General features: G+C 53.3%; 2 protein-coding genes across 2 annotated transcripts; both read left to right on the top strand.

The window, feature by feature from the left end:
• Nucleotides 1-853: 853 nt before the first annotated feature.
• Gjb5 (gap junction protein beta 5) lies at nucleotides 854-3,875 on the top strand. Its single transcript, XM_046469270.2, has 2 exons — nucleotides 854-993; nucleotides 2,750-3,875. The coding sequence occupies exon 2, from the start codon at nucleotides 2,774-2,776 to the stop codon at nucleotides 3,581-3,583; it is 810 nt and encodes a 269-aa protein (XP_046325226.1). The 5' UTR covers nucleotides 854-993; nucleotides 2,750-2,773; the 3' UTR covers nucleotides 3,584-3,875.
• An 854-nt stretch (nucleotides 3,876-4,729) lies between these two features.
• Nucleotides 4,730-8,862, top strand: Gjb4 (gap junction protein beta 4). The gene is made up of 2 exons (XM_046469172.2): nucleotides 4,730-5,128; nucleotides 6,165-8,862. Exon 2 carries the CDS (start codon nucleotides 6,470-6,472, stop codon nucleotides 7,268-7,270), a length of 801 nt encoding a protein of 266 aa, XP_046325128.1. The 5' UTR covers nucleotides 4,730-5,128; nucleotides 6,165-6,469; the 3' UTR covers nucleotides 7,271-8,862.
• Nucleotides 8,863-24,055: the final 15,193 nt, after the last annotated feature.

The raw sequence follows: 24,055 nt of genomic DNA, 5'->3' as shown, positions 1-24,055 counted from the left end.
AAGGACTTCCTTTGAGTCAGATGCCCTGCTGAGCACTTCCGCTCCCAGGCTGCGTGGATCACTGCGCCCACCCTATGAGGCAGGCGATATTTTCCCTTTTTAGGGTGAAGTGGCTGAGATCCCACAGCAAGAAAGTGGCAGAGTCAGGACTCAGGCCTCACCATCTGTGCATCCAGTCACTGCACGTCACAAAGTCTTCTCAGGACACCCCTCGTGGGAGCAGCATGTCTGTCTGTACAGGGGAGGAACCAGATAAATCACCCAGATCAAAAACCAGGAGTGAGATTTAAAACCTGGGTGTGAGATCCAGACACAGGAGCGTGGACTCCAGAGGAGGAGACGTGAACTCCAGCTGCGGAGACATTGGGCCCAGACTGGACCCCTCCAAGGTTCACAGGAGTTGGCCAGTTAAGGAGGAAGTGGGGAGAATGGCGTCCTGGGGGGGGGGGACAATTAGGAGAGACCAGAAACAAGAGTCAGAGGCGTAGGATTTCCAAAGCCCCTGAGCCCCTGAGGAAGGAAGGCCACTCAGAAACAACCAGAAAGAGACAAGAACCTGAACAGCAGCCCACAGAAGCCAGAGGAGGCCCAAGAGTCAGCAGTGAAGCATTTCAGAAGAATGAGAGGGTATGACAGGCTTCAGATGCTCCCATACAAGCCCCGGGATACCATGAGCAGAGGGTCATAGTGGACCTATGTTTCTCCCCTGAGAAGCCAGGATTCTGGGTTCAACACCACCCTCAGAGGAGTGAACCCCTAAGTTTTCTGAGCCTCATGAGAGGCTGTCTGGGAGGCTGAAGCCCATCCAATGGCAGTGCCGGCTGCAGCTCCTCCTCCCGCAGCAAGTCTGCCACACCCAGGCTGCTCTGGAGCTCTGACCCAGGAATGAGCTTCCCAAGAAACCCTCCTGACATGAAGTCAGGCTGCTTGCTGAATCCCACCACCCGCTGCCAGGAGCAGCTACCAGGAGAGCCCTGAGGAGCAGCCACTCAGGTAGAGACTTCTAAGTCCAGATGTGTCTGTCCCCAGCCCACCTGGCAGGGGAGACTTCTCTGGTGCCGTTAGGGGAGGTGGGCTGAACACATGGGCCACCCGGGTCCTAGTCGCGGGGGAATGAAGGGCTCCTCCCTCTTCCCTAGGCTCTTCCTGATCTCCCCAGGCAGGTCTAGGTGGGAGCCAGGAGCTGAGTGGGAGAGGGGCTGAGAGGGGGCCTGGAGCTCAGCTCTGCCTGGGCCTGCAGCGTCCCGCCCACCCCACCCCAAGCCGGCTGGACTGGGAGAGAGCCCCTGGGGCCTGCCGGGTGCTCCTGGGAACCTGCCAGGCCCACCCACTTCAGGCGGGACTGAGCAGACACACAGATGACTCAGAGCAGGGGCCACACGGCCAAGAAGTAGGTGGTGAGGAGACACGGAGTGCAGAGCAGAGACTGCCCAGCCTCCACCAGGTGGAGGAGGGCTTGCTCATGGCGGGCAGCTCACGGAAACTTAAGGACAGGCCCAGCCCGAGATAGGGAGTTCCCAGAGGGTGGGCTCCTGAGCCGGCTGCATGGGTTCAAGTCCCCGCTCCAGGGCTTACTAGTTACAGTGAGCAAACTGATAACACACCCCCACTCCCACCCCCACCCCGCCCTCGGCTTCCCTCCTCAGCAATCATGCAGGGCCCAGGATGGCCCGGGACCTCCCACTGGACCAGCGCCCCTTAGTGCAAGAGGCTGAGCCCACAGGCTCCCTGAGGTCCTGGGTGTGCAGCGGGTGAGACCACAGTGCATGGGTCTCGGGCAGAGGCCTCCTGAGAGAGGAGGGCACCCCTCGCCCTGCACAGCAGTCCCCTTCCTTAACTGCCTCTGTGTGTTTCCTCGTGCCACATGCACCAGCCGGGTTAACGGGAAAGCATTCCCGTGCCTCCATCAGACACGTGTCGGGAAGGAACGGGGTTCTGCCATCAAAGGAGTTGAGACAATACTATGTATTTTTTGTCCCTCTTTTGGAGAATCACACAGGGGATTTATTAGCATGGTTGAGTAAAGGGACCTCTCTCATGCCTCTGAACCCTGGATTTCACCGACTTTTCGTGAACACAGAACCCTGTTCTCTGGCTACTCGTATTGCCAATATTGCCAGCGGGTGGGACAGGGTTCCACGGAACACTGGTTTGGGGAACACTGGACTGCCAGGCTACTCTGGTAGGCCCAGGGCATCTGCATGTCAGCTGGCTTGCCACTGCCTGGCTTCCCGAGAGTCACACCTGAGCAGAGGGCACTGCCTGGATGTACTGAAGGCTGGACTAGATGGGGACAGGTTCCCCTTTGGAGGGGGCTCTCTGCAGGGAGAGGGCCGGGCTCAGGGCTCAGCAAAGAAAGAGATCACCCAGGCTGAGGCCCCTGAGGAGGGGTCAGGGTTGGAAGAGAGAGAGGGCAGCAGGTCCCAACCCCGCACGTCTTCACTCTTTACGACCTGAGAGGAGTGAGCGGCCCCTGGACCCACCTTGGCTGCCTTATGGGTAGAGCTGGGTTCTGGCTTAACCACCTGTGCCCACGTCCCAGTTCTGCTCTGACTGGTGTAGTCTTCTCTACCCCTCTCCACCTCAGTTTCCCTCATCTGTAAAATGGGGACGATATCAGACCCCAGCTCTCTCCCGGGTAGAAGGAGTGGAACACGTAGAGGACGGCGATGTCCATGCCGCGTTTCTCTGACAGCCTCCCAGTGAGTAGCCGCAAATGTGGGAAATGACTCTTCTCATTTCCCTGCAGTGGCGTCTGACACGTGGGTCCACCATGAACTGGGGGATCTTCGAGGGAATCCTGAGCGGGGTCAACAAGTACTCCACAGCCTTTGGGCGCATCTGGCTGTCCCTGGTCTTCATCTTCCGCTTGCTGGTCTACCTGGTGACGGCCGAGCGAGTGTGGAGTGATGACCACAAGGACTTCGACTGCAACACCCGCCAGCCCGGTTGCTCCAACGTCTGCTTCGACCAGTTCTTCCCCGTGTCCCACGTGCGCCTCTGGGCCCTGCAGCTCATCCTGGTCACCTGCCCCTCGCTGCTCGTGGTCATGCACGTGGCCTACCGGGAGGCCCGGGAGAAGAAGTACCGGGAGACAGCTGGGGAGGGCGGCGGGCGCCTCTACCTGAACCCCGGCAAGAAGCGGGGCGGGCTGTGGTGGACCTATGTCTGCAGCCTGGTGTTCAAGGCCGGCGTGGACGCCGCCTTCCTCTACGTGTTCCACTCCTTCTACCCCAAATACACCCTCCCTCCCGTGGTCAAGTGCCACGCGGCCCCCTGTCCCAACACAGTGGACTGCTTCATCTCCAAGCCCTCGGAGAAGAACATCTTCACTTTCTTCATGGTGGCCACGGCCGTCGTCTGCATCCTGCTCAATCTCGTGGAGCTGGCCTACCTGGTGAACAAGAGGTGTCGTGAGTGCCTGGCAGCGCGCAGAGCAAGGGCCACACACAAGGGTCATCACCCGGACTGTGTCACCTCGAAAGACCTCCTCTCGGACGACCTCATCTATCTGGGCTCAGACCCTCACCCGCCTCTCTTGCCAGACCACCCCCAAGACTACGCAAAGAAAACCATCCTGTGAGGAACGGGCTGGACGGGACTGGCAGGGAGCCCTGGGTCGGAAAGTTCCAGCATCTCTCATGGATGGGGGCAAAGGGAGGATTCAGAAGGCCTGGGATCCGGTCCCTACCCCCCAACTCTGGCCACTGCTCCAGCAGGTGGCCTTAGGCACATCTAAAGATCCTGAGGGCCACCTCCCAGGACCATAGTGAGGAGGGGTGTCAAAGGAGATCAGAAAGGCCAGCCACCCCCCCCATGCGCATGGCCCACCAACAAGGCTTAATAAAGGTCAATGCATTCATTGATTTAAGGTACCCTTGGTCATTTGGGCTTTGTCACCCTCACCAGGTCACTGTCTCAATCTCTGGGATGCACTTGACTGGGTCAGATGAGGAGCCATCCTCTCCTCCAGAGAAGGGGTGCTCCGGCTCTGCTGGAGACCAAGCCACGTGCTCATGCTCAAGGCTGGCCCTCAGCCCCCGAGGGTTGTCTACAGAGGTCATGGAGCTCAGTGTGGGGGTGGCTATGCTGCAATGGGAAGTCCCCGGATTGTAGGTGCGCACACCTGTAGTCAGGCACAAGCACCAACAGGACTCTGGGGAGGTGGCTTCAACCCTTCTCCAAAATGGGTTAATAATGCCCAGCCTGTCGAGTTCTGTGAGCACTCATGAGTTCATGGCTGTGGACTGGGTTAGCTGGCTGTAAAAGGCCACATAAATGTTAATCATTGCTATTAGGAAGCACTCGATAAATGCTTGTGGGAAATGAGGCACAGGGGCCCCTCCCTGGCTGCTCATTAACCTTCACTGTGCCAGCCAGACGCAGGCCCAGGGTCCTCTGCAGCCCCAGTGGGTACCCCACGTCCCTGAAGGCCTTACCCACTTACCCAGAAGCACAGAGGCCCAGGTCCACAGGGAAGGGAGAGTGAGGCTGTGTCTGGGCCCCTGACAACTGGGGCATTTCATGCTGCCAACCTGCATTCCTTGCCTCAAGCAGGGCAGCAGGTGCCCATCTAGAAAGGCCACGGCCAGCCCCTCCCATCCCCCCTGAGCAAGCCAAAGGCAGTTCAAGATCTAATCCCCAGAAAAATCCCCACCAGAGTAGGACGTGGTCCTGGGCTGAATCAAAATTGCTCCTTTCTGTAGATGTCAGCTGCTGAGGACATCAGAACCAGGCTTCCAGAATAAAGGGCAGGAGAGGGCCCTGGGGACAAGAGGGTGTGGGAAATGAGGCAGAAGGAAGGGGAAGAGTCAATGCCACTGGTGCCATCCTGGGCCTGATCGCACCAGGTCCTGTCCTCTCACTGCAGTCTCACCCACATACCTCCACGAGGTTAGGGAGAAGGCGTAGGCCAGGAGAGGAGCACCCGGGTGTTTGCTCTGAATATGTGCCCGGGGAAGTCCGCCCACCGACCTGCCCTACCCACCCACCCGGATCACTCTCGCCCGGCTCATTGGCTCAGAAAGCCCCACCCCACTCAGAAGCGAGGAACAAAAGCTGCCTCCGGGAGGCCCTCGGGCTGACGGACAAGCCAGGGACAGGAGAGCAGCCACTGGACTCAAGAAGGGTGAGGACCTATTAGGGCAGGAGACAGGGCCAGGAAGATGGGGCCAGCAGGGCTGAGGAAACCCCGGGGGAGCTGGGGCTGGGGGCCAGAATACAGGGGTGAGGGTCCCTAGAGAACCCCAGGGGAGCTCCAAGGAGGGGAAGGAATCCCCTGCCAGACCAAAGGGAGGCCAGAGGACCGGAGAAGAGATGAAGAGGGATCGGGAAGGCGCGTGGGGCTTCGCTGCAGTTTAACCAACATGTATTGCGTGTTTGCTGGGCCAGACCCAGAGCTGGATGGTGGGGACAGATGAATGAGATGCGGTCTGACAAGAAAGACAGGTGAACGTGGCCTGCCGTGGAAGGGTGCTCGGCAGGTGTCCCAGGGGTTTGGTGCCTAACAAGGCTGAGATAGAGACAGGAGAGGGCAGGCCGTGGGATGGAATAGGATGAGGACTCCAGATAAGAGGCCGTGGAGGTTGACAGACACAGAACAGGGCCTGGACGAGGAGAGCCCGAGAGGTAGCCAGCCAAGGCCGCCGAGCCGTCAGAGAAGGGGAGTCTCGGAGAAAGAAAAGCAATGGTGGGCTACACACCGTGCCAGGGTCCAGCAGGTGCCCATCCCTGGCCTTCCCTGGAGCTCAAACAGTTGGAATTCCAGAGGAACCCACTTGTGGTGGAGACCGTCAGTGTTCCGGCGCCAAGGCAGGGAGGTGGCAGGGATGATGCCAAGCCACCACAATTTCAAAGGGCTCTGTTTAGTGTAGGAGGGGATGTCTGGGAAGCTTCCTGGAGCCAGGGAGGAGGAGTGAGGATGGAGATTGTCCTGGGATCTACGTAGGCGCAGATGCGGACATGCCCGGTGTGGGGCCTGGCACCTGTTGGCATTCAGTCAAAGCTGGATTCATCTGACAACCCTAAAGGATGCACCCCCACACCTCCTGCCTGGTCCAGCCTGGCCAGGGGTCATTCATTCTCTTCACCAGTCCTGGGGTAAGAGAGGCTGGCCGGCCTGTGGGGCAGCATGATTACTCTCACGTGTATTTATTACTTTGTAGAATAAAATAATCCCTGATTCCCGAACCTGAAGACAAAGGTTCAAGACCAGCTCTGCTACTTCCAGCTGTGGGACCTAGGCAGGTGCCTCTGGACTCACCTCCCTGTGACATGGGGGTGATGGCCATGCCTCCCCCTCCAAGTCCCTGCGAGTGAGGACACCATGACCCCGCGGTTGTGAACCGGTATTGTCCCCCACATCGTACTCAAGGGTGCCCATTTCCAGGTCTTCCCAGGCTCCCAAGGCCTGAGTGGGTGGCACCCAGGTGTAGACCCCCCTGTGTGAGGTGCCGAGGAAGCCATCAGCATGAACTGGACCTTCCTGCAAAGCCTCCTGAGCGGCGTGAACAAGTACTCCACGGCGCTGGGCCGCATCTGGCTGTCGGTGGTCTTCATCTTCCGTGTGCTGGTGTACGTGGTGGCCGCAGAGGAGGTGTGGGACGATGAGCAGAAGGACTTCATCTGCAACACCAAGCAGCCCGGCTGCCCCAACGTCTGCTACGATGAGTTCTTCCCCGTGTCCCACGTGCGCCTCTGGGCCCTGCAGCTCATCCTGGTCACCTGCCCCTCGCTGCTCGTCGTCATGCACGTGGCCTACCGCGAGGAGCGCGAGCGGAGGCACCGCCTGAGACACGGGCCCGGGGCGGCGCCGCTGTACAGCAACCTGAGCAAGAAGCGCGGCGGGCTGTGGTGGACCTACCTGCTGAGCCTCATCTTCAAGGCCGCCGTGGACGCGGGCTTCCTGTACATCTTCCACCGCCTCTACCAGGATTATGACATGCCGCGCGTGGTGGCCTGCTCGGTGGATCCCTGCCCCCACACCGTGGACTGCTACATCTCCCGGCCCACGGAGAAGAAGGTCTTCACCTACTTCATGGTGGCCACCGCGGCCATCTGCATCCTGCTCAACCTCAGTGAGGTCACCTACCTGGTGAGCAAGAGGTGCATGGAGATCCTCGGCCCCCGGCGCCGGAAGTCTGGTCGCCGAAGTCGTCTACCCGACACGTGCCCACCGTATGTGGTCTCCCAGGGAGGGCACCCCCAAGATGGGAACTCTGTCCTAATAAAGGCAGGGTTCACCCCAATAGATGCAGGTGGGTATCCATAACCTGCAAGATCAGCAGATAGGATCCCCAGATCCCCTGGCTGTCCCCTAAGGAAAATGGACAAGGGCAGTGACATCTTCTGTAGAGCAGGTAGGTGGCTGTGGGGGCTCAAGAAGCTCACCCAGGAGCCAGGACGCAGTGGAGGGGTACGGTTTTGGTGCCGGGTCCCGAGCCTCAGGGGACCTAATGGCTGGTGGGGATTTTGTATATGACAACAGGTTATGTCAAACCTGTTAATAAACATGATTTTCCAAGTACTTGCAGCCCCAGTGAAGAGTGGTGGGTAAGGAAGTACGGGAGTTCCAATGGACCTCAGAGAGGGGCCCCAGATGACTCAATGGTCATCTGAGCCCCAGAACCTCAGATCCTCCTGTCACTCCCCACCCCACCCACTCACACACATTGTGCCACCAGAATGTGGAGGGGAATGCCCAAAGGCAGGGGCTAAACCAGGGGCCTCACGACACTGCCACCAGCTGACCAAGGCAGGAGAAGAGGGAGGCATGGGGACCCTGTGCCCACAGGAGCTCCTTCCCAGGGAGTGTCCCTCAGATGAATGCAAAGCGTGTGACCTCAGAGGCCTCTGCCTCCCATGTCTGACCTCCCCAGCTCTGCCCAGTATGGGTCCCTAGTAGGGGAGTTCCTGAGGGTGGGAGTGAACTGTCCTGGAACAAGGGCAGAATGGAACTTCCCAGGCTGTCCAGGAGATGTGTCCCCAGGTGGATCCTTGGATCTAGGGCAGCTCTCTTCTTCTCACCCCCATGTACTGCCTGAGCAGCCTCATCCTCCCCCACCCCAGTCCTCAGGCCTCCATGATTCAGGACCATGCTTTCAGCCTGAACCTGCCCCTGAGTCCCACCAGTTGCCACTAAACAGCCCTCTAGGGGACCCACAGTCACCTCACACCCCCGGCAACTCCAAAGGGACCCCGTCATCTTCCCCCAAACCTGCCTCCTCTTAAAGTCCCCACTCCACTCATGAAGGGCATTGCCACCCCCCCACCCCACTGTCCAAGCCGGGAGCTGTCCTTTCCTGCTGATCCCCCCAGCCTTCACACCTGCATCCCAACACAGCACTCCCAGCTCCAAACAACCCCCAAATCTGGCCCCTTCCACTCCCAGCCTTACCCCCGCCTCTCAGGCCTGCCCTCCTCTCCAGGATGGAGTGATGGATCTCTTCATGAATCTGACCATGCCATTGTTCTCACTTTAAAAATCCTCCCACCCCATCCCCATTGCCCTCAACCTGGCCCCGCAGCCCTCCACCTCGCCGGCTCCCTCTCTTCCCACCCACAATAATACCAAAGGCAGGTGGTTCCCGGGCCCATAGTCATGCTGTGGCAGGCCTCAGGCCTCTACCACGCTCCTCCCCTTCCCTGGGATGTCCTTCCTGCCTCCTCTGTGACCTGTCCTCAAACCCCAAGGACAGCCTCCCCACCTCCCCATGCGCCCGCCCGCCCAGGTGCTGCTCTCCTCTGCCCTTCTCCCCGAATCTGGTGGCCAGTTCCCCCCAGTGTCTCCCATCAGCCTATGAACCCTTGAGGGCAGGATGCTGAGTCACCAGGTCCCTGCTGGCCTTCAATAAATGTTTGTTAAATGAGTAAATGAGCTGTGAGGTGCTTGGGGGAAGGATGGTGTGTCCTGTTTATCTGAACCTTCCACCACACCTAGCCCGGGAGGTCAGCAAAGTGGCTTCGTGTTTGATTGATTTGTTGTTTTACCTAAATCCAGCCTCAAAGTTTCATTTCTAGATGAGGAAACTTGGACCTAGAGAAGAGGGGGGTCCCTCCAGGCCCACTGGGTAGCCTCCATGCCCACCCTGAATATGGGACAAAATCAGAGGTCACCCCCTCTCGAGTCAAGTTCCCAGAGGCAGAGCCAGAGGCAGGGATCTGGTGCATGTGAAAGAAGCTGTAGGGAAGCCAGTCAGAGCAGAGGCTGAACTGAGCAGGAAGGGAGCAGCCCGAGGCCTGATTGGTGCGGTGAGGGGGATTTAGATCATAAATCTCACCACCAACTTGTCTCCCCCTGGAGGCCAGGACACTGGGCTTGTGATAGCGGGATGGCCAGCTGAAAAGAGGGTGGGGATAGCTTTGGTGCAGTTGAGGCTAATTCTCCAGGGTCTGCTATAACCCATGAGCAGTTAATATTCACAGCAGCTGGGAAATGGGTGTCCTCCAGTAAAGGGGACATGGGCAGGGCACCATTTCCATCTATTGTTGCTGAAAGCTCCTGTCCCCATGCCAATCCTATACCGAGGACACAGTGTTGAGAAAAAGGATAAAGAAAAGTTTGTTGCTTTGCTAGCAAAGGAGAAACACAGGGGACCCCTGTCCCAAAGGCTGTGATTCTGCCCATCAGCAGGAACAGGGGGCTTTTAAACAGTGACTCAAAGGCTACATTCCGCATGTTCTCTGTCTGGAGTTGTAATTCACTCGTTAATTTGGGAGACTGTCATTTCTGAGATCACTGGTACCATCCCCAAAGTCTGGATTACTTCATTCCTATGGTGGGTGTGTACTCAGGACAGATAACGCTGTTTACATGGGGAAGAAAGGTAATCTCGGTTCCCCTGAGATGAGATTAGGGAGGAGAGAGATCAGGGAGGAGCAGAGAGAGGGGAAGAGACAGAAACTCATCCATTTTAAAAATCTGCTGCAGTGGCAGAGCAGCAAGGTTATATTCCAAGCGTAAAGTGGACACTGTGACAAGGGCACCACCTGTTAACTCCTGAGCCCAGGAGACAAAGGCAGCTTTCGCCCCCAATTCAAACCAGAGCTGTGACCATCCAACCCAGGAGAGCAGGGCAGCACTCTTGACCAAACCAGCTGGTCACACACTGCTCAGACAAAAATAGCTCCCAAGTCCAGGCCAGAGGCCCAGACGCAACCAACTCGCATGAGAGTTTAGGAGTCCATTCCAGGGGCTGCTGGGGGGTCCTGCCTATGATGAGCTCATCTTCTCCATGGATGCTACTCCCCAGAGGTCTCAAGTCCTAAGCCACAAGCCAGGTGGAGGCAGAACACCACCTGAGACTGGCCAGAAGCTTCCAAAGGGAGCTGAAACTCAACTTGTAGGCCACACTTGGGCCATCGGACTGTCTCATCCTCAACCTCACCCAGGATCTCAAGCCCTGCACACGGCGCTCTCCGCCCCTCAGACCCTGACCCACCCTCATCTTCATGAAGAATCCCCACTTGTTCCTGCTACTGCCATTTTCCTCCGCCACCCCCTTTCCTGTGCCCTTTGCTGCTGTCTACTCCTGACCCATGGCCAAGGGTCTTCTGGTGTCTTCCTGTGATCTGGGACTGTGGTAACCTCCTGTGCATTACTCTGTCCTTTTCATTCTGTGGCCTCCTCTCCTTCCAGAACATTCAGCTGCCCACTCCCAGGACCACAACCCACTCCACCCTACCATCTTCCATTGGATTCGGGTCAACAAATCCTGATTGCTAACTTTCACCTGAGAGTTCTGTGTTGAGTGCTGGGAAGAATCCGACAGGACTCCTGGCCTCATGAAGCTTATATTCTAGAGAAGAGGACAGCTACCAATCTCATGGCACACTGGCGGAAGCACAGGGCACTGGCGGAGAGAGAAAGGAGGCTCTAATAGCCAGGCATCCAGGAAAGGGCTCCCTGGGACCTCTTACACTGATGGCAAGAGAAACAGGAGGGTTTCGCCCAGCGAAGGAGGTGGGATTCCAGACAAGGGGACAGGGTATGCAAAGGAGAGCAAATCTGATGACAAAGATTGAAGGAAACCCAGATGGCTATCAGTCGGGTGAGGGGCTGGAATCAGGGATCATGCAGGATCATGCAAGTTTGGTTTATAAATATCTGTTCATGATATTTTTAGGACTTTAACCTAAAGACAATGACAGGCCCCAGAGAGATTTAGCAGGGAGAGGACATGATCCAATTTGCAGTGTCTCTGGTTACAATGTGGAGGCACAGAGGCAGGGCTACCTGTTTGGAACCTGATGCAATTGTCTGAGAGAGAAAAAACAAGGCCTGAACCAGGCAAGGCGTGTGCCATGGGGATGGAAAGAAGTAGCTGGATTTAAGAAATGTTTACGGAGATAGAATCACAAAGATTGGGTGATTCCGTTGGGTGTGGGGATCAAGTCGAGGGAGGAATCAAAGTGTCATCCAGGTTTCTGCCTCGGGGTGGTGGTGCCATTGACTGGAGTCAGAAGCCCCAGAGGAGGAGCAGGTTTGAGGGAGACGCCATGATTTCAGCTTCAAACACATTGAGTTTGAGATTCAAAGGGAAGCATGGTTATTCCTTTCCATTTCTGGGCCATCAGAGCCCTGGCTTGTTGCCTTTCCATGACTACATTGTTATCATCCCTAGGGATCTCATGTCCATCAGCAAGACCTCTCAGTTCCAAGAGAGATTAGACTTCCTCACTCCAACTCCACCCGTCCCACCCTCCCACCCTCCCACACCCTAGACCTTGTCTGTACCAGGAGCTGCCTCGTCTCCCATCTGGCTAGCCCACCCAGCCTCGTTCCCACACCAGCAGTCCTCCTGCCCATCCACTGACCTGCCGGTCACCCCCTCCACAGCCTCCCTCCCCTCCTGTCCAGCTCAGACACCACCGGCCCCCAGACAGGTATGAATCCCTAGCTATCCTCCACTCCTTTGCCTTTGTGTGCTCCTCCTGTGCTCACAAAGACCTGGAAAGACCCTCTCCATGTGGCATTTCCATGTGGCATCACCATACAACCGGACTGACTGGTCTCAACTTAGACTTCTGATCACAAAGCTTAAATGGACACTCAGCATCTCAAAGAAATCCTACATTTTTCTAAAACTTGAATCCGATTCTCCCAGATGACTATATATTCTACCTTCTCCTCTTTCCTCAAACTGCCTTCTCCATTCCAGCCGACAGACTGCTTCCTGTGTCCCTGGGGCACAGGAGCAATAGCTGAGTGCTAGCACAACGCCTCATCTCCACAGCCACCAGGCCACCTCGCCGGCAAGCGTACCTGTCTGCTATGCCTTCTGTGACAGGGACAAAGCATCCCTGCTCCTGTTACAACCCCTTCACCAGGTCGCCAGGCTCCATCGCCTCTCACCGGCTCCAGACTGTACAGCACAGTTGGTACCCTCTCCCCCAACTCACAATTTCCCTTTCTGCAAATATCCTATAATATGTTCATCTCTTTCTCTTTTTAATTCTCTCTTGACATCAATCCCATCCTTCTCCAGCTACTATCCCATTGACAAAACCCAAAATCCTCAAAAATTTATCTACATATGTCTCCATTTCCTCGTCATTTCATTCCAACCCATGATCTCCAAGTTACCAAATCCAGTGCCCAGTTCTTCTGCTTCATCTTACCCCTGCAGCAACATCTGGCCATGAGAGCTCCTCCCTCAGCCCTGTCTTCTCCTGGCTCCCGGGCAGGTCAGGGCTTCCTCCCACCTCACCAACAGGCCTTGATGCCCATGGGCGTCTCTTCCTCCTCTCTAAACAAAGACCTCCCTGGGCCCAGTTCTCTGTACTCTTTCTCCTCGCTGATCTCGTCCAGTACATCTATAAGTGGATGACTCCCACATCTATGAGTTTGGATGTAACCTCTCCATGAGTATCAGACTCATGGATCCGCTTTCGTCTAACCCCTGATCCCCCTTACCAAGGACAGATTCATGTTCTCTCCCAGTCTTCCCCACCTTGGAAGATGTCATCTCCATCCACCCAGCTGTTCCACTCAAAAGCCTAGGAGTCTCTTTCCTCATAATGACACCCACACCATTGCCAAGTCACGTTGGCTGTAATTCCAACATACATTCAAAATGCAGTCACTCCCTACCATCTCCAACCCCAGCCCAAGCCACTTGGTGTTTCAACACCTGGACACCTGCAGCAACTGGTCTCCCTGCCCCGACTCTCGCTCCTTTGAAATTCCTCTTCCACAGAACAGCCTGAAAGACCTTTCTGGCAAGTAAATCAAATCAATCGAGTCACTCCCTTGCTTTAAAACCCTCCAAGTGGCTTCCCATCAAGACCAGAAAAACAAAAATCAACCAAACCTTTCCAACCGCGGCCTGCAAGACCCTCCGTGGGTGGGCCCTGGCTTCCTCACCAAGCCCACATCCTTGGCTCCCCATTTTGGCCACACTCCCTGCCCAGTGACCTTCTCCTTCTCAGGGTCTTTGCACCTGCTCCTGCTGGCAAGGTCCTTCCCCTAGAGTCTCACACACCTGTCTCCTCGGCTTTCACATCGCAGATCAAACAGCCCCACTCCCAGAGCCTGCTTCTGACCAGCCCTCCCCAGAAGCACGCACCACACCAGCACTCTCTATCCCAGGCCTCATTTTGTCTCCTTTGTAGTTCATCCTAGCTGATGAAATTTTCTTATTCGTTTACATGTTTATTCTTTTTACGTCCCCACAGAAATGAGCTCCTAGAGCGGAAGGACTGACTCTGCTGTGCTCATCACAGGCTCCCCCTAGCACCTTGACAGTGCTTGACATATAGTAAGCACTCAATAAAAAAAGTGTCGACTGACTGACTGACTGATGGGCACACAGGTGGAGACATCTAGCAAAAGGATCAACCAGGAGATATAGAGTTGGGAGTCAGCACAAATGCCTAAACAGAAGGGAAGATTTTGTTCCAAAATTACTCCTCTTGTAGGAAGGGTTTGACTTATAATCAAGTCCCTACGAAGTGTTATGCATTATGGGGCATGATCTCAATTATTGCATTTTGAACAACAAAATGTTCTTTGGGGGAAACTCATTAGCCTGAAATAACCTCAATCAATGAAGTCTGGGATATTCATGGAGGTCACTTGGCAGAATCGGAAAATATGGAGGCAAAGACATTTCACAAAATCTCATCATTATTCCTAGGGTAGAACCTTACAACTGCAAGTTTTGTCTTTGTAAGCAAGCCCTTAAAAAAAAAATAAGACATACTTTAAAAACCATAGAGGAAGTGGTTATGTTGTGGAGCGAACAGACACACCTACTGGATGATTTTTAAAATTTACGCACCTAATATCATGCAGCCTTTTGTGGCCAAGAATAAAACCTCCAGCTTCTCATAGAGAATCAAAAAGCATTATGACACAAATAACTTGGACAGAAATAAAGTTTTTTTTTAAAAGAGAGAGAGAGAGAGAGAGAATTTCAATATTTATTTTTTATTTATTTATTTTTTTTTTTGGCGGACACAACATCGTTGTTTGTATGTGGTGCTGAGGATCGAACCCGGGCCGCACGCATGCCAGGCAAGCGCACTACCGCTTGAGCCACATCCCCAGCCCCAAAATAAAGTTTTTGTACTCTGTAAAATGTCAATGAGAACAAAAGTCTAATATTGACCAGAATTGATGTTAATTGATGTTATTAAATAAAATGGCTCCATAAAATATGAGGAGAGGAAAAGCAATACTTCTTAATGTATTTTATACAATATATGACTTTCTAAAATATATATAGCAAATGAAGGTAATAGAGTACCTTCTTATTCTACCCACACTAGAAGGTTTTTTTTGTGTGTGTGTGTGTGGTGTGTGTTTGGTACTGAGGATTGAGCCCAAGGGGGCATAATCATTGAGCTATATCCCAGCCCTTTTTATTTTTTATTTTCAGTCTTGATAGTTGCTTAGTGCCTTGCTAAATGTCTGAGGCTGGCTCCTCCTGCCTCAACCTCCCACATCCCTGGGATTCCAGGCATGTGCCACCACTCCTGGCCAGAAGTTTACATATTCAGTTAGCCCCAAACTGTCTGCAGCGTCTTCTTATTGGGAGGAGGGGAGGGCTGCCCTCTGTGATGGGAGGTGATGAGCCTGGAGAGCCGGTGATGCTGTACAGAGATGCAGGGAGACCAGAAAAGATGCCCAAGGATGGAGGGTGAAAGGCCAAACGGAATGCAGGAAAGTCAGCCAAGCTTAGGTCAATAGGTGTCAACAAAGCCAAGGGAATATGAGTGTCACAGAGGAGGAAGAAGCCCAAGAGAAAGAAGTTTCTAGAAGGTGAAAGTGATCTTCAGAACCAAAGGCTGATGTGGGTCAAATTCAGTAAGGGTTGAAGTGAACTCAGTAGATTCATACAGTGGTACCTGAGGCAGTAGAGTGGTCTGCAGAGATGGGACACAGGAAGAAGCCAGGTCCCAGTGAAGTGGGGGGACAGTGAGGGCCAAATAAATGGAGACGGCAAGCATGGAGGAGAGCGTTGAAAGGGATATTTAAGAATGTTTAATGGTATGAGGTTGGTAGGGGAAGGTCGAGGTCCCAAAGGGAGCCCAAAGGAATGGGATCCAAAGCCCCTGGGAGGCTCAAACTCAGACCAGAGAAGGACAGGTGTGAGACACGTGCAAGGTCAGGTCATCCCACTGTGGACTGCTGCTGCCGCCCAGCCCCCCCACTTAGCTCCTCCACTCAGGACCTCACAGACACCCGCAGCCCTTCTCCCCATCCACCAGCCGCTCCTCTGTTCCCCTCCTTCTGTATCCGGGCGAGGCTGAGCACCATATCTGACATCACCCTCATCTCACGTGCCAACAGATGCCTGCTTCTCTCCTGGACCACAGCAGGAATGGCACCCGCCCCATGCCAGGCCTACAGTAAAAGGGTAACAAACTCTTGCCCAGATGAAGATTGCGACAAATTCCTGTCCCAGCAGTATCCCCACTGTCCTGCTGAGCAGAACGCCTGGCCCCCGTCAGTCCTCATGAGTGTTTCCATCCCTTCTCCCTGTGCTGGGCTCCATGAGGGCAGCCCACAAAGCCAGCCCTGCCCATCTTGGTGACGCCCTGCCTTAGTCTCCTGACCATTGACCATGGTGGCAGTGTTCTCAATGTCTCTCCTGGCAAGTGTTCTGGCTCATTCCATTTTATTTCTCCGAGAAAGCAGAGCTGTCCAAGAAGCCTACTCTCCCTGTGACTGTCACCAAGCCCACAGACCACCAGTTCCTCTTCCTCCCTCTCCCCCTGAAGCACAGTGGGGGGACGGGGGTGGCGAGGATGCTGCACCTGTTACTTCTCTAATCTCCCTACAAGTGCCAAGGAGCCTATTCTCCCCACTTCCTTGCTGTCTCCTAAATCTGTGATCTCGGCCTCCCCGCTAGTTCTCTGAGCACATAAGCAAGTTCAGTCTTTCCCATCATAAAACAAAAGCCCAACCTTTCCTCAACCCTAACCCCCTGCAGCGACCTCATTATCTCTCTCCTGGCTTTCACAGCCATTTCTCCTCCCTGGCTTCCTACCCTCTCGCCCACCACCCACCAGCAATGATCCATCTCTGCTGCGCCAAGACACCCCACAGCCCTGCCTGTGCCAGCTTCACCTACAATTCCTTTGTCACACATCGAGACTTTCCATTTCTTGTCTTGATGAGTTGGCAATCACAGCACGCCGCCTTCCTTCTCTACGCTCTTTCCGGTTCCATGGGCCCTTTGTTCTGTCCACCCAGGACTGTCCCCCACTATACTGGGGTTCTAAAGATGACCGTCAGCCATGCATGGGGACCCTTGGAGTGAATTAGGGTGAATACATGCTTCAGGTGAGGCCTGAAATAATCTTCAGATTATTTCAATTGATTCTAAGTGAAGCAAATGGTGGCAAAACTTGGGAAGGCATGAGTTCAGAGCTGCTGGTGACCTCATGCAAAGTCTTATGCGAAGTCCCACCAGTACCCGGAAAGGCAGGAGGCAAGGGAAAGGGAGAGGGCCTCGACACACTCCAGAGCCAACTCCAGGTGCTGTTAGGAGCCCAAGGCATCCATCCCTGCCCTTCCTGTGTTTCTATGAACCCATACATTCCCCTTCCATGCCCAAACTAATTCAAGTTGCATTTCTGTCTTTTTTTTTTTAACTGTAGTTGGACACAATACCTTTATTCATTTATTTATATGTGGTGCTGAGGATCAAACCCAGGGCCTTGCACATGCCAGGCAAGTGCTCTACCGCTGAGCCACAATCCCAGCCCTGCATTTCTGTCCTTCGCAGTGAAGAGTCCCAGCTAAGGCACCGACCGAGGCTTCTGCAGCACCATTCTCTGGCTTCCTTCCAAGCTCTCCCTGTCGGCCTCAGCCCACCTCTGAGCTGGGAAGGTCCTGGGGCTCCATCCCAGACCCTGCATCTCTCCTCATTCTCCACACCCTCCCTGGGTGATCTCATCCTCTCCTGTGGCCTTGACAACCCACCAGGACAATGTTGAATCCCAAATCCATATTTCCACCCCTACTCTCTTCTTTCAATTTTTTCATGGTGATAGAAGACACATACCATCAAAATGACCACCTTAGCCACTTTTAAGTGTACAGGGCAGTGCCTTTCATGACATTCACAATGATATACAACCATTACCAGCATTTAATTCTAGAACTTTTTCATTGCCCCTAATGAAGACTCCGTACCCATTCAGCACTAACCCCCACTCACCCCTCACCCTAGTCCCTGGTCACCTCTCACCTCCTTCCTGTACCTATGAGTTTGCCCACTCAATATTTCACAAAAGTGGAGTCATATAACATTTATCCTCTGGCATGTGGTCCATGTTACTTATCATAATATTCTCAAGATCCATCCCTGTTGTAGCCTGTATCAGAACTCTATTCCTGTTTATGGTTGAATAGAGTCCCACGTGGGTTTAGACCACATTTTGTTTATCCTCTTATCGTTAATGGACATTTGGGTTGTCTCCACCTCTTGTCTATTGTGAGTGCTGCTGTGAGAAACATTCACGTCCCAGTATTTGAGTCCCTCCACTTGGTCCTCTTGGGTGTGTACCCAGGAGTGGGCTCGCTGGCTCAGGTGGTAATTCTGATTCACTTTTTGAAGAACTGCCAAACAGTTTTCCACAAAGACTGCGCCATGTCACATTCGCACGGGCCACACTGAGGGTACAGAAGACAATTTGGCTCTGTGAAGGCAGCCAGCCCAGAGCCGCACCCCACCCCTGAGGCTCCGGGATGGGCTAAGTGTGGAAAACTGGGTGAGGCTCAGGGATGGGGGGGGGGAGGACGTGAAGCTGTCTATTGTGCGCCTAACCTCATGACAAAAAGGGTCTTTTCAGGACTACGTCAGAATGTCCCAAAGACCTGATCAAAATGGCTGCACCAGAATATCACGACAAGTCATTTAGCCAACTCCAGGCACAGGGACCCCCCCTTTGACCCCCTCCCGACCTGCTCCTTCACCCACACTTCCCAGCTTAGCCTTGGCAAGCCCGTTCTCCACTGCTGAGGTCAGGACCTCTCCCATGTGTAGGGACAGTGATCGCAACAAACACACCCCTGCAACCCAGACCCAACCAAGCCTCTCCTCCCCGATGTCCAGTGTCCCTTCCTTCCTTGGCCAGGATCAAGGCTCCAGAAGCTCCAACACATGAGGTGACAGGCTAGCGTCAAGGCCTGCTGTACACACTTCACCCCCAGCTGGCTTCCCCAGCCATCCTGATGTCCCACACTCTGGCAACGCGAAGCACAGGCCAAGCAAAGAGCCCTCCATCCCCCACCGCTAACCCAGAGGGAGCAGAGGCTGGATGAGCAGATGGACTCCAGCCAGCCACTCAGCCCCCTGGGATTTCCACCTGGTAGAGGGAAGGAGAGGGCAAAGGAGGCATGGTCACCGAAGGCTTCCGGAAGAAGAGCAGGTGGTCAGGGAGAAACCTCTGGAGATGGGGCGCTAAGCTAGGGGGGAACTGATTCAACAGCTGCCATGAGCTGGAGTGGGGACTACAACTGCAGACAGGAAGGCCAGGGCAGGTCGGCCAGGCTGCTCCAGACAAAGAGTACGTCCACGGCACTGAGGCTGGGCAGGACCTGCTGTTCATCCGTGGCCACTAGGACGCCAGTGAGCCAGGACAGGAGGGAAGGAGTGTGCAGGTGAGGCCTGGCAGGCCTGCATGCATAGGGTCCTCCAGGCCGCCATGATGCTGTTAGCTGTCAGTCTGAGTGAGCAGGGGAGCGGGGGTGGGGGGCGGGGGGCATTTTGAACAAAAACATGCACAGCCCTTCAGGAGACTGCATTACAATAAATGAACGGGGACAAGGACTAAGTTGGAGGCGCAGTTATGAGACTATTGGATCAACCCAGGGGTGATAAGGTCATGGATAAATCCAGGAAAGATACGGCTTATGCTTAATGTTACCAGGGCCACACAGAGTTGCTACAGGACCCTGCAAGTCCACTCCTGGGTACAAACCCAAAAGGATGGAACAGTTTGGTCAGATTCTGAAAATGTTTTGAAAGCAGCACCAATATTCCACCCATTGAATGTTGGGTAATTGAAAAGAGGGTCGGCAATGACTTTATTCATGGTCTGGGGCCTAAACAAGTAGGTGAGTAAAAATACCACTTACTGGAAGAGCCAAGTGAGAAGAGACTCCTGGAGAAGAAGAGAAGGAGTTCATGGCCAGATAAACAGACGTCACCTAAACAGTATGAGATCGTTTTAATACAAGCATGTCCCACGTACAAGCTAAAATTCAAATTTAACTCGGTGTGTTGATCTTTGCCTCTTTGGTTTTGGATTTGGTTTGGCTTTGCTTCTAAGTCTGACAACTTTCGTAAGTAGAGAGCTTAATTTGGGACACCGTAAGGTATGTTTCCCACTGAGCATCCATAGGGAAAAGTCACTTAGCAACTGGATACCTGAGAATGGAAACAGACTGAGCTGGGGTCCAGTATCTAGGAGTTGTCCCCCGAGTTTTGGTGTTTCAAAGCCTGTTACTGGTTGGCATTACCAAGAGAGTGAGTGAAGACAGAGAAGGGGAGGAGTCCAAGGACCAAGCCCAAGGATGCCCCAATACTTAGAAGTTGGGGAGATGCGGAGACTGAGAAAGGAAGTCCATAAAGGAAGGGGGAAGGGCTGGGGATGTGGCTCAAGCGGTAGCGCGCTCGCCTGGCATGCATGTGGCCCGGGTTCGATCCTCAGCACCACATATAAACAAAGATGTTGTGTCTGCCAAAAACTAAAAAATAAATATTAAAATATTTTTTTAAAAAAAGGAAGGGGGGAAAAGTCAGCTGAGGGAGAGAGGAACCAGCTTCATTCCATGCCGCTAAGATTCCGGGGAAGGATGAGGACCTGACCATGGGATTTAGCCATGTCTCGACAAGAGCATGAGGCTTAGTCAGAACTCGCTTCCTGGAGGAGGGCAGGTCACCAGGGAGGATCTTCTGGAGGACGTTATAGGGTTATCTTGTTTTGTACTGGGGAACTGGATATTGAACCCAGGCGTGCTTTATTGCCAAGCCATATCCCCAGCCCTTTCAATTTTGTTTTATTTTGAGACAGTTGCCAAGGCTGGTCTTGAACTTGTGATCCTCCTGTCTCAGCCTCCCAAGTTACTGGGATCACAAGTGCGTGCCACTGCACAGAGCTGGAGCATAGAGTATGGAAAGCAAAAACCTAACTAGAATAACTTCAAGAGAGCATAAGAAGGGGGGAGAAATGGAGATAATGAATCACAGCCACTCTTCTAAGGAATTTTTCAATGAAGGGGTAAGAAGAAATGAACAGACACCAGAAGAAGAAACAGAGCCAAGGAGAGGTGTGTGTGTGTGAAGATGCTTCCTGTAGCGGGAAAACGAGGAAGATCCAGGACAGAGCAAAAGGCTGATGGCGGTGGAGAGAAGAGGTGGAGGTCAGTCCTTGGTGGCCAGCAGGGTGGATGAACTTGTAGAATCCAGACAGCAACTCAGTAATCTGTCCATTACGTCCACAGATGTACTCTGCATCTGTGGATGCAGATGTCTCAAGCAACACGGGGTGTCCTGGAAGAAAAGCACGTTCTAGCCTGGGTCCTGGGACTTGGCTTCCTCCCGTCTGCCACCCCAGGCAGGAGTAGACAGCCGTATCCCTTCACACCTGACTTCCTGGTGGCTTCTCCCTGTCCCATCTCTCTGACCAAGGGATAAAGCAGTCTTCAGGCCTCTGCTGCAGATGCAGGAACACAAGGGCAACCCCAGGGGAGGTCCTACCCATCCTGGAAACCCCTGCCCAAGGCCAGGGCAAAGACCGAGGGGCAGCCTGGGAGAAAGACGAGACTGGACCAGGGCCTGGGCTGGAAGAGATGCAGTGGCTTAGGGCCTACCACCCCCAGATGGCAGGTGTATGGCCTAAGGGGCGTGGAGGTGGCAGAGGCAGCTGCCAAGCCCTGGCGCAACACAATCTTGCCCTGAGGCAGGGGGATGGCCTAGATGGCCTCCCACACAGTCCCCTTCTCAAGGAGCAGAAATCTAGGGTGAGGCTTCAAGGACTTCAAGTCCTCAGAGCCTCTCTGAGGAATGGGGAGCTCTCCCTGCTCATTCCCCCAAAAGCAAAGGCCAGTTTAGGGGGTACCTCCTGATCTCAAGAGGAAAGGGCAGCCTCTGGCAGGGTCAGATAAACAGGACCTATGAGTGAAGTCACCAGGTCACTAGAGCAGAGTAACCCAAGTGCACATGCACACACACACTCACACACACACACACACCCTACACACCACCGCCTCACACACAGCCACACATGCACACATAACCTCCCCAACCACACACATCCAAACACACCCACTCATGCCGTCCACACTAACCCCAGAAACACACCGTCTCCCCCACACCCAACCTTCTGCGCACCCGGCATTTACTTTACAAATAGGAACGGTGTCTGCTGCACCCCAAGGCCTGGGAGAGGCCGCAGAGACCTGAGCCCTGAGCCTCTGCCCCTGGAGGTCCTCTATGAGAACACTGGGAAGAGTGCCTGCTGGGGCAGTGCCGAGGAAGGGGGTGAGGAAGCTTTGGACAGGGTGACCAGAGGAACCTGCCCGGTCCAGAGTCGGGAAAGCACAGTCCAGGCCGAGAGAACAGCAAAGGCAAAGGCCAGCACAGCTTGTTGGAGGAACAGAAAGAAGGCCACTGAGACTGGAGAGTCAGGATCAAAGGGATGGCGTGTGACCGGAGGTGAGGCGAGACTAGGTCATTTGCAACCTTATAGACCAACCTCAGGAGAGTGGGTACTAATCTAAAGGTAATGAGAAGTCACTGCAAGGTTTTCATAGGGGAGTGATATGATGCGGTTTATATCACTAGAAGAAACCACGGGAGACATTTTTATTTAAATATTCTCAGAGTGGCAAAGGCATTTCTAAATAAGATCAAACCCAGAGGGCATTAAAAAAAAAGATTAATGTATTTGACTACATAAAAATGTTTAATTCTGCTTGACAAAAACTCCATATATAACTTAAAATACAAATGTCAAACTGGAGAGAGGAAATTCTATTCCTATCTCAGACAGAGGACTGGTTTCCTTAATATATAAAGAGCTCCTAGGAAATCAGTAATAAAAAGGCAACCGTCTTTGTCCATTATAAATGGACAAAGAACAATTCACAGGAAAATAAATGAAAATGGCTTTTAAATGTATGAAAAGATGTTCAATCTCACTCCATGATAGGAGAAATGTAAAATAAAAGTATAATGAATTACCACCGGCAATGATCGTAAAGTTTGGGAACACTACAGTGACAAGGGTATAGAGAAACAAAAATTCTCATGTCCAAATTTTTAAATGAGCATATACCTTCAACACAAAAGTTCCACTACTAGGAAAGTATCCTATAAACAAAATTTTTAATGAATTCAATAATGTTTATTCAAGGATATTTGTTGCAATGGTGTTTGAGATAGAAAGGAAGACTAAAAACAGCCTTAATTTTCATTAAAAGAGGACTGATTAAATAGATTATAGAAAAATATACTATTTAGTTCTTTTACAAAAAGAAGAAGAGGAGGAGGAGGAAGAAGGAGGAGGAGGAGGAGGAGAAGAAGAATCTGCTCTTTACCTACGGGTAAGGGAAATGTCCAATATTTTTCAAATGAAAAAGGCAGAGTGCCCAATTACCTTCCTGGCATCCTTCCATAGATTAAGTGAAGGTTGTCGCCATAGTTGAAGGCGCACAGATGACTCAGGAAGGAAAAACATGAGGTGGGCAGCCCTCGCCACTCAGGTCTGGCCCTGGAAACATGCACATCATCAGTGGACAAATGGGAGTTAAAGTCCCCGGAGCTCATCTGAGAGAGAGAAGGGTCCTGGGACTTGCCTACCGAGAGCCCAGGACATGAAGGTTCCCTGGTGTGAGGACATCAGGAACGGGTGTCAAGGAAGCCCGGGAAAGAAATGCTCTGAGAAGAAAGGAGGGGCCAGTTTTTTCAGGTGCTTCTGAAGGTCGAAGAAGATGGAAACTGAGACATGGCTGTCAGGGTTGGCATCATGGAGATTCATGGTGGCCTTGACAAGCTGTTTTTAGTAATACAGTAGGGACAGGAACATTGCTCCGATGAGTTGGAACAGGACTAGGAGGTAAGGAGGTGGGAAGCAAGCTTCAAAACGGAGCAGAACAACAGGTGACAGGCAGCAGGTGGCAAAGTCATGGTACCCCCACCATCACACCCACACACCCTCAAAACACATCCGCACAGAACCACCCAGACCAGCCACTGTCGGATCTCAGCAGAGATTTTCAAGGGTCATGGCCACAGCGAGTAAAAGGTGGCCCCTGCCCTATAGCTGTGCCCTATATACAGGTACTCAACCCTGCTGAGACCTCCCAAGCTGGCTCTGTTACTTATTACCAGTGTGACCCTGAGCAAGTCACCCAACTTCTCTGTGTGTCAGTTTTCTCACTCACAGAAGCAGGAAGAATCACACCTGCTTCGTGTGCATGCTGAGAGTATGAAATAAGGCCTGTGGAGCAAAGCCTGGCACAGAGATGTTTCTGGGCCACTAATTTAGAGGTAGTCTTCTCACAAAATGAAGAGTGGCAGGGGGACCATAGTTGATG

This window comes from Marmota monax, unplaced genomic scaffold (genome assembly GCF_021218885.2).
Source record: "Marmota monax isolate L192 unplaced genomic scaffold, Marmota_monax_Labrador192_F-V1.1 WCK01_AAM20220418_F8-fsc00008, whole genome shotgun sequence".
Classification (NCBI taxonomy): domain Eukaryota; kingdom Metazoa; phylum Chordata; class Mammalia; order Rodentia; family Sciuridae; genus Marmota; species Marmota monax.
The sequence above is the reverse complement of the archived record's forward strand: the minus strand, read 5'-3'. Positions and strand labels throughout refer to the sequence as shown.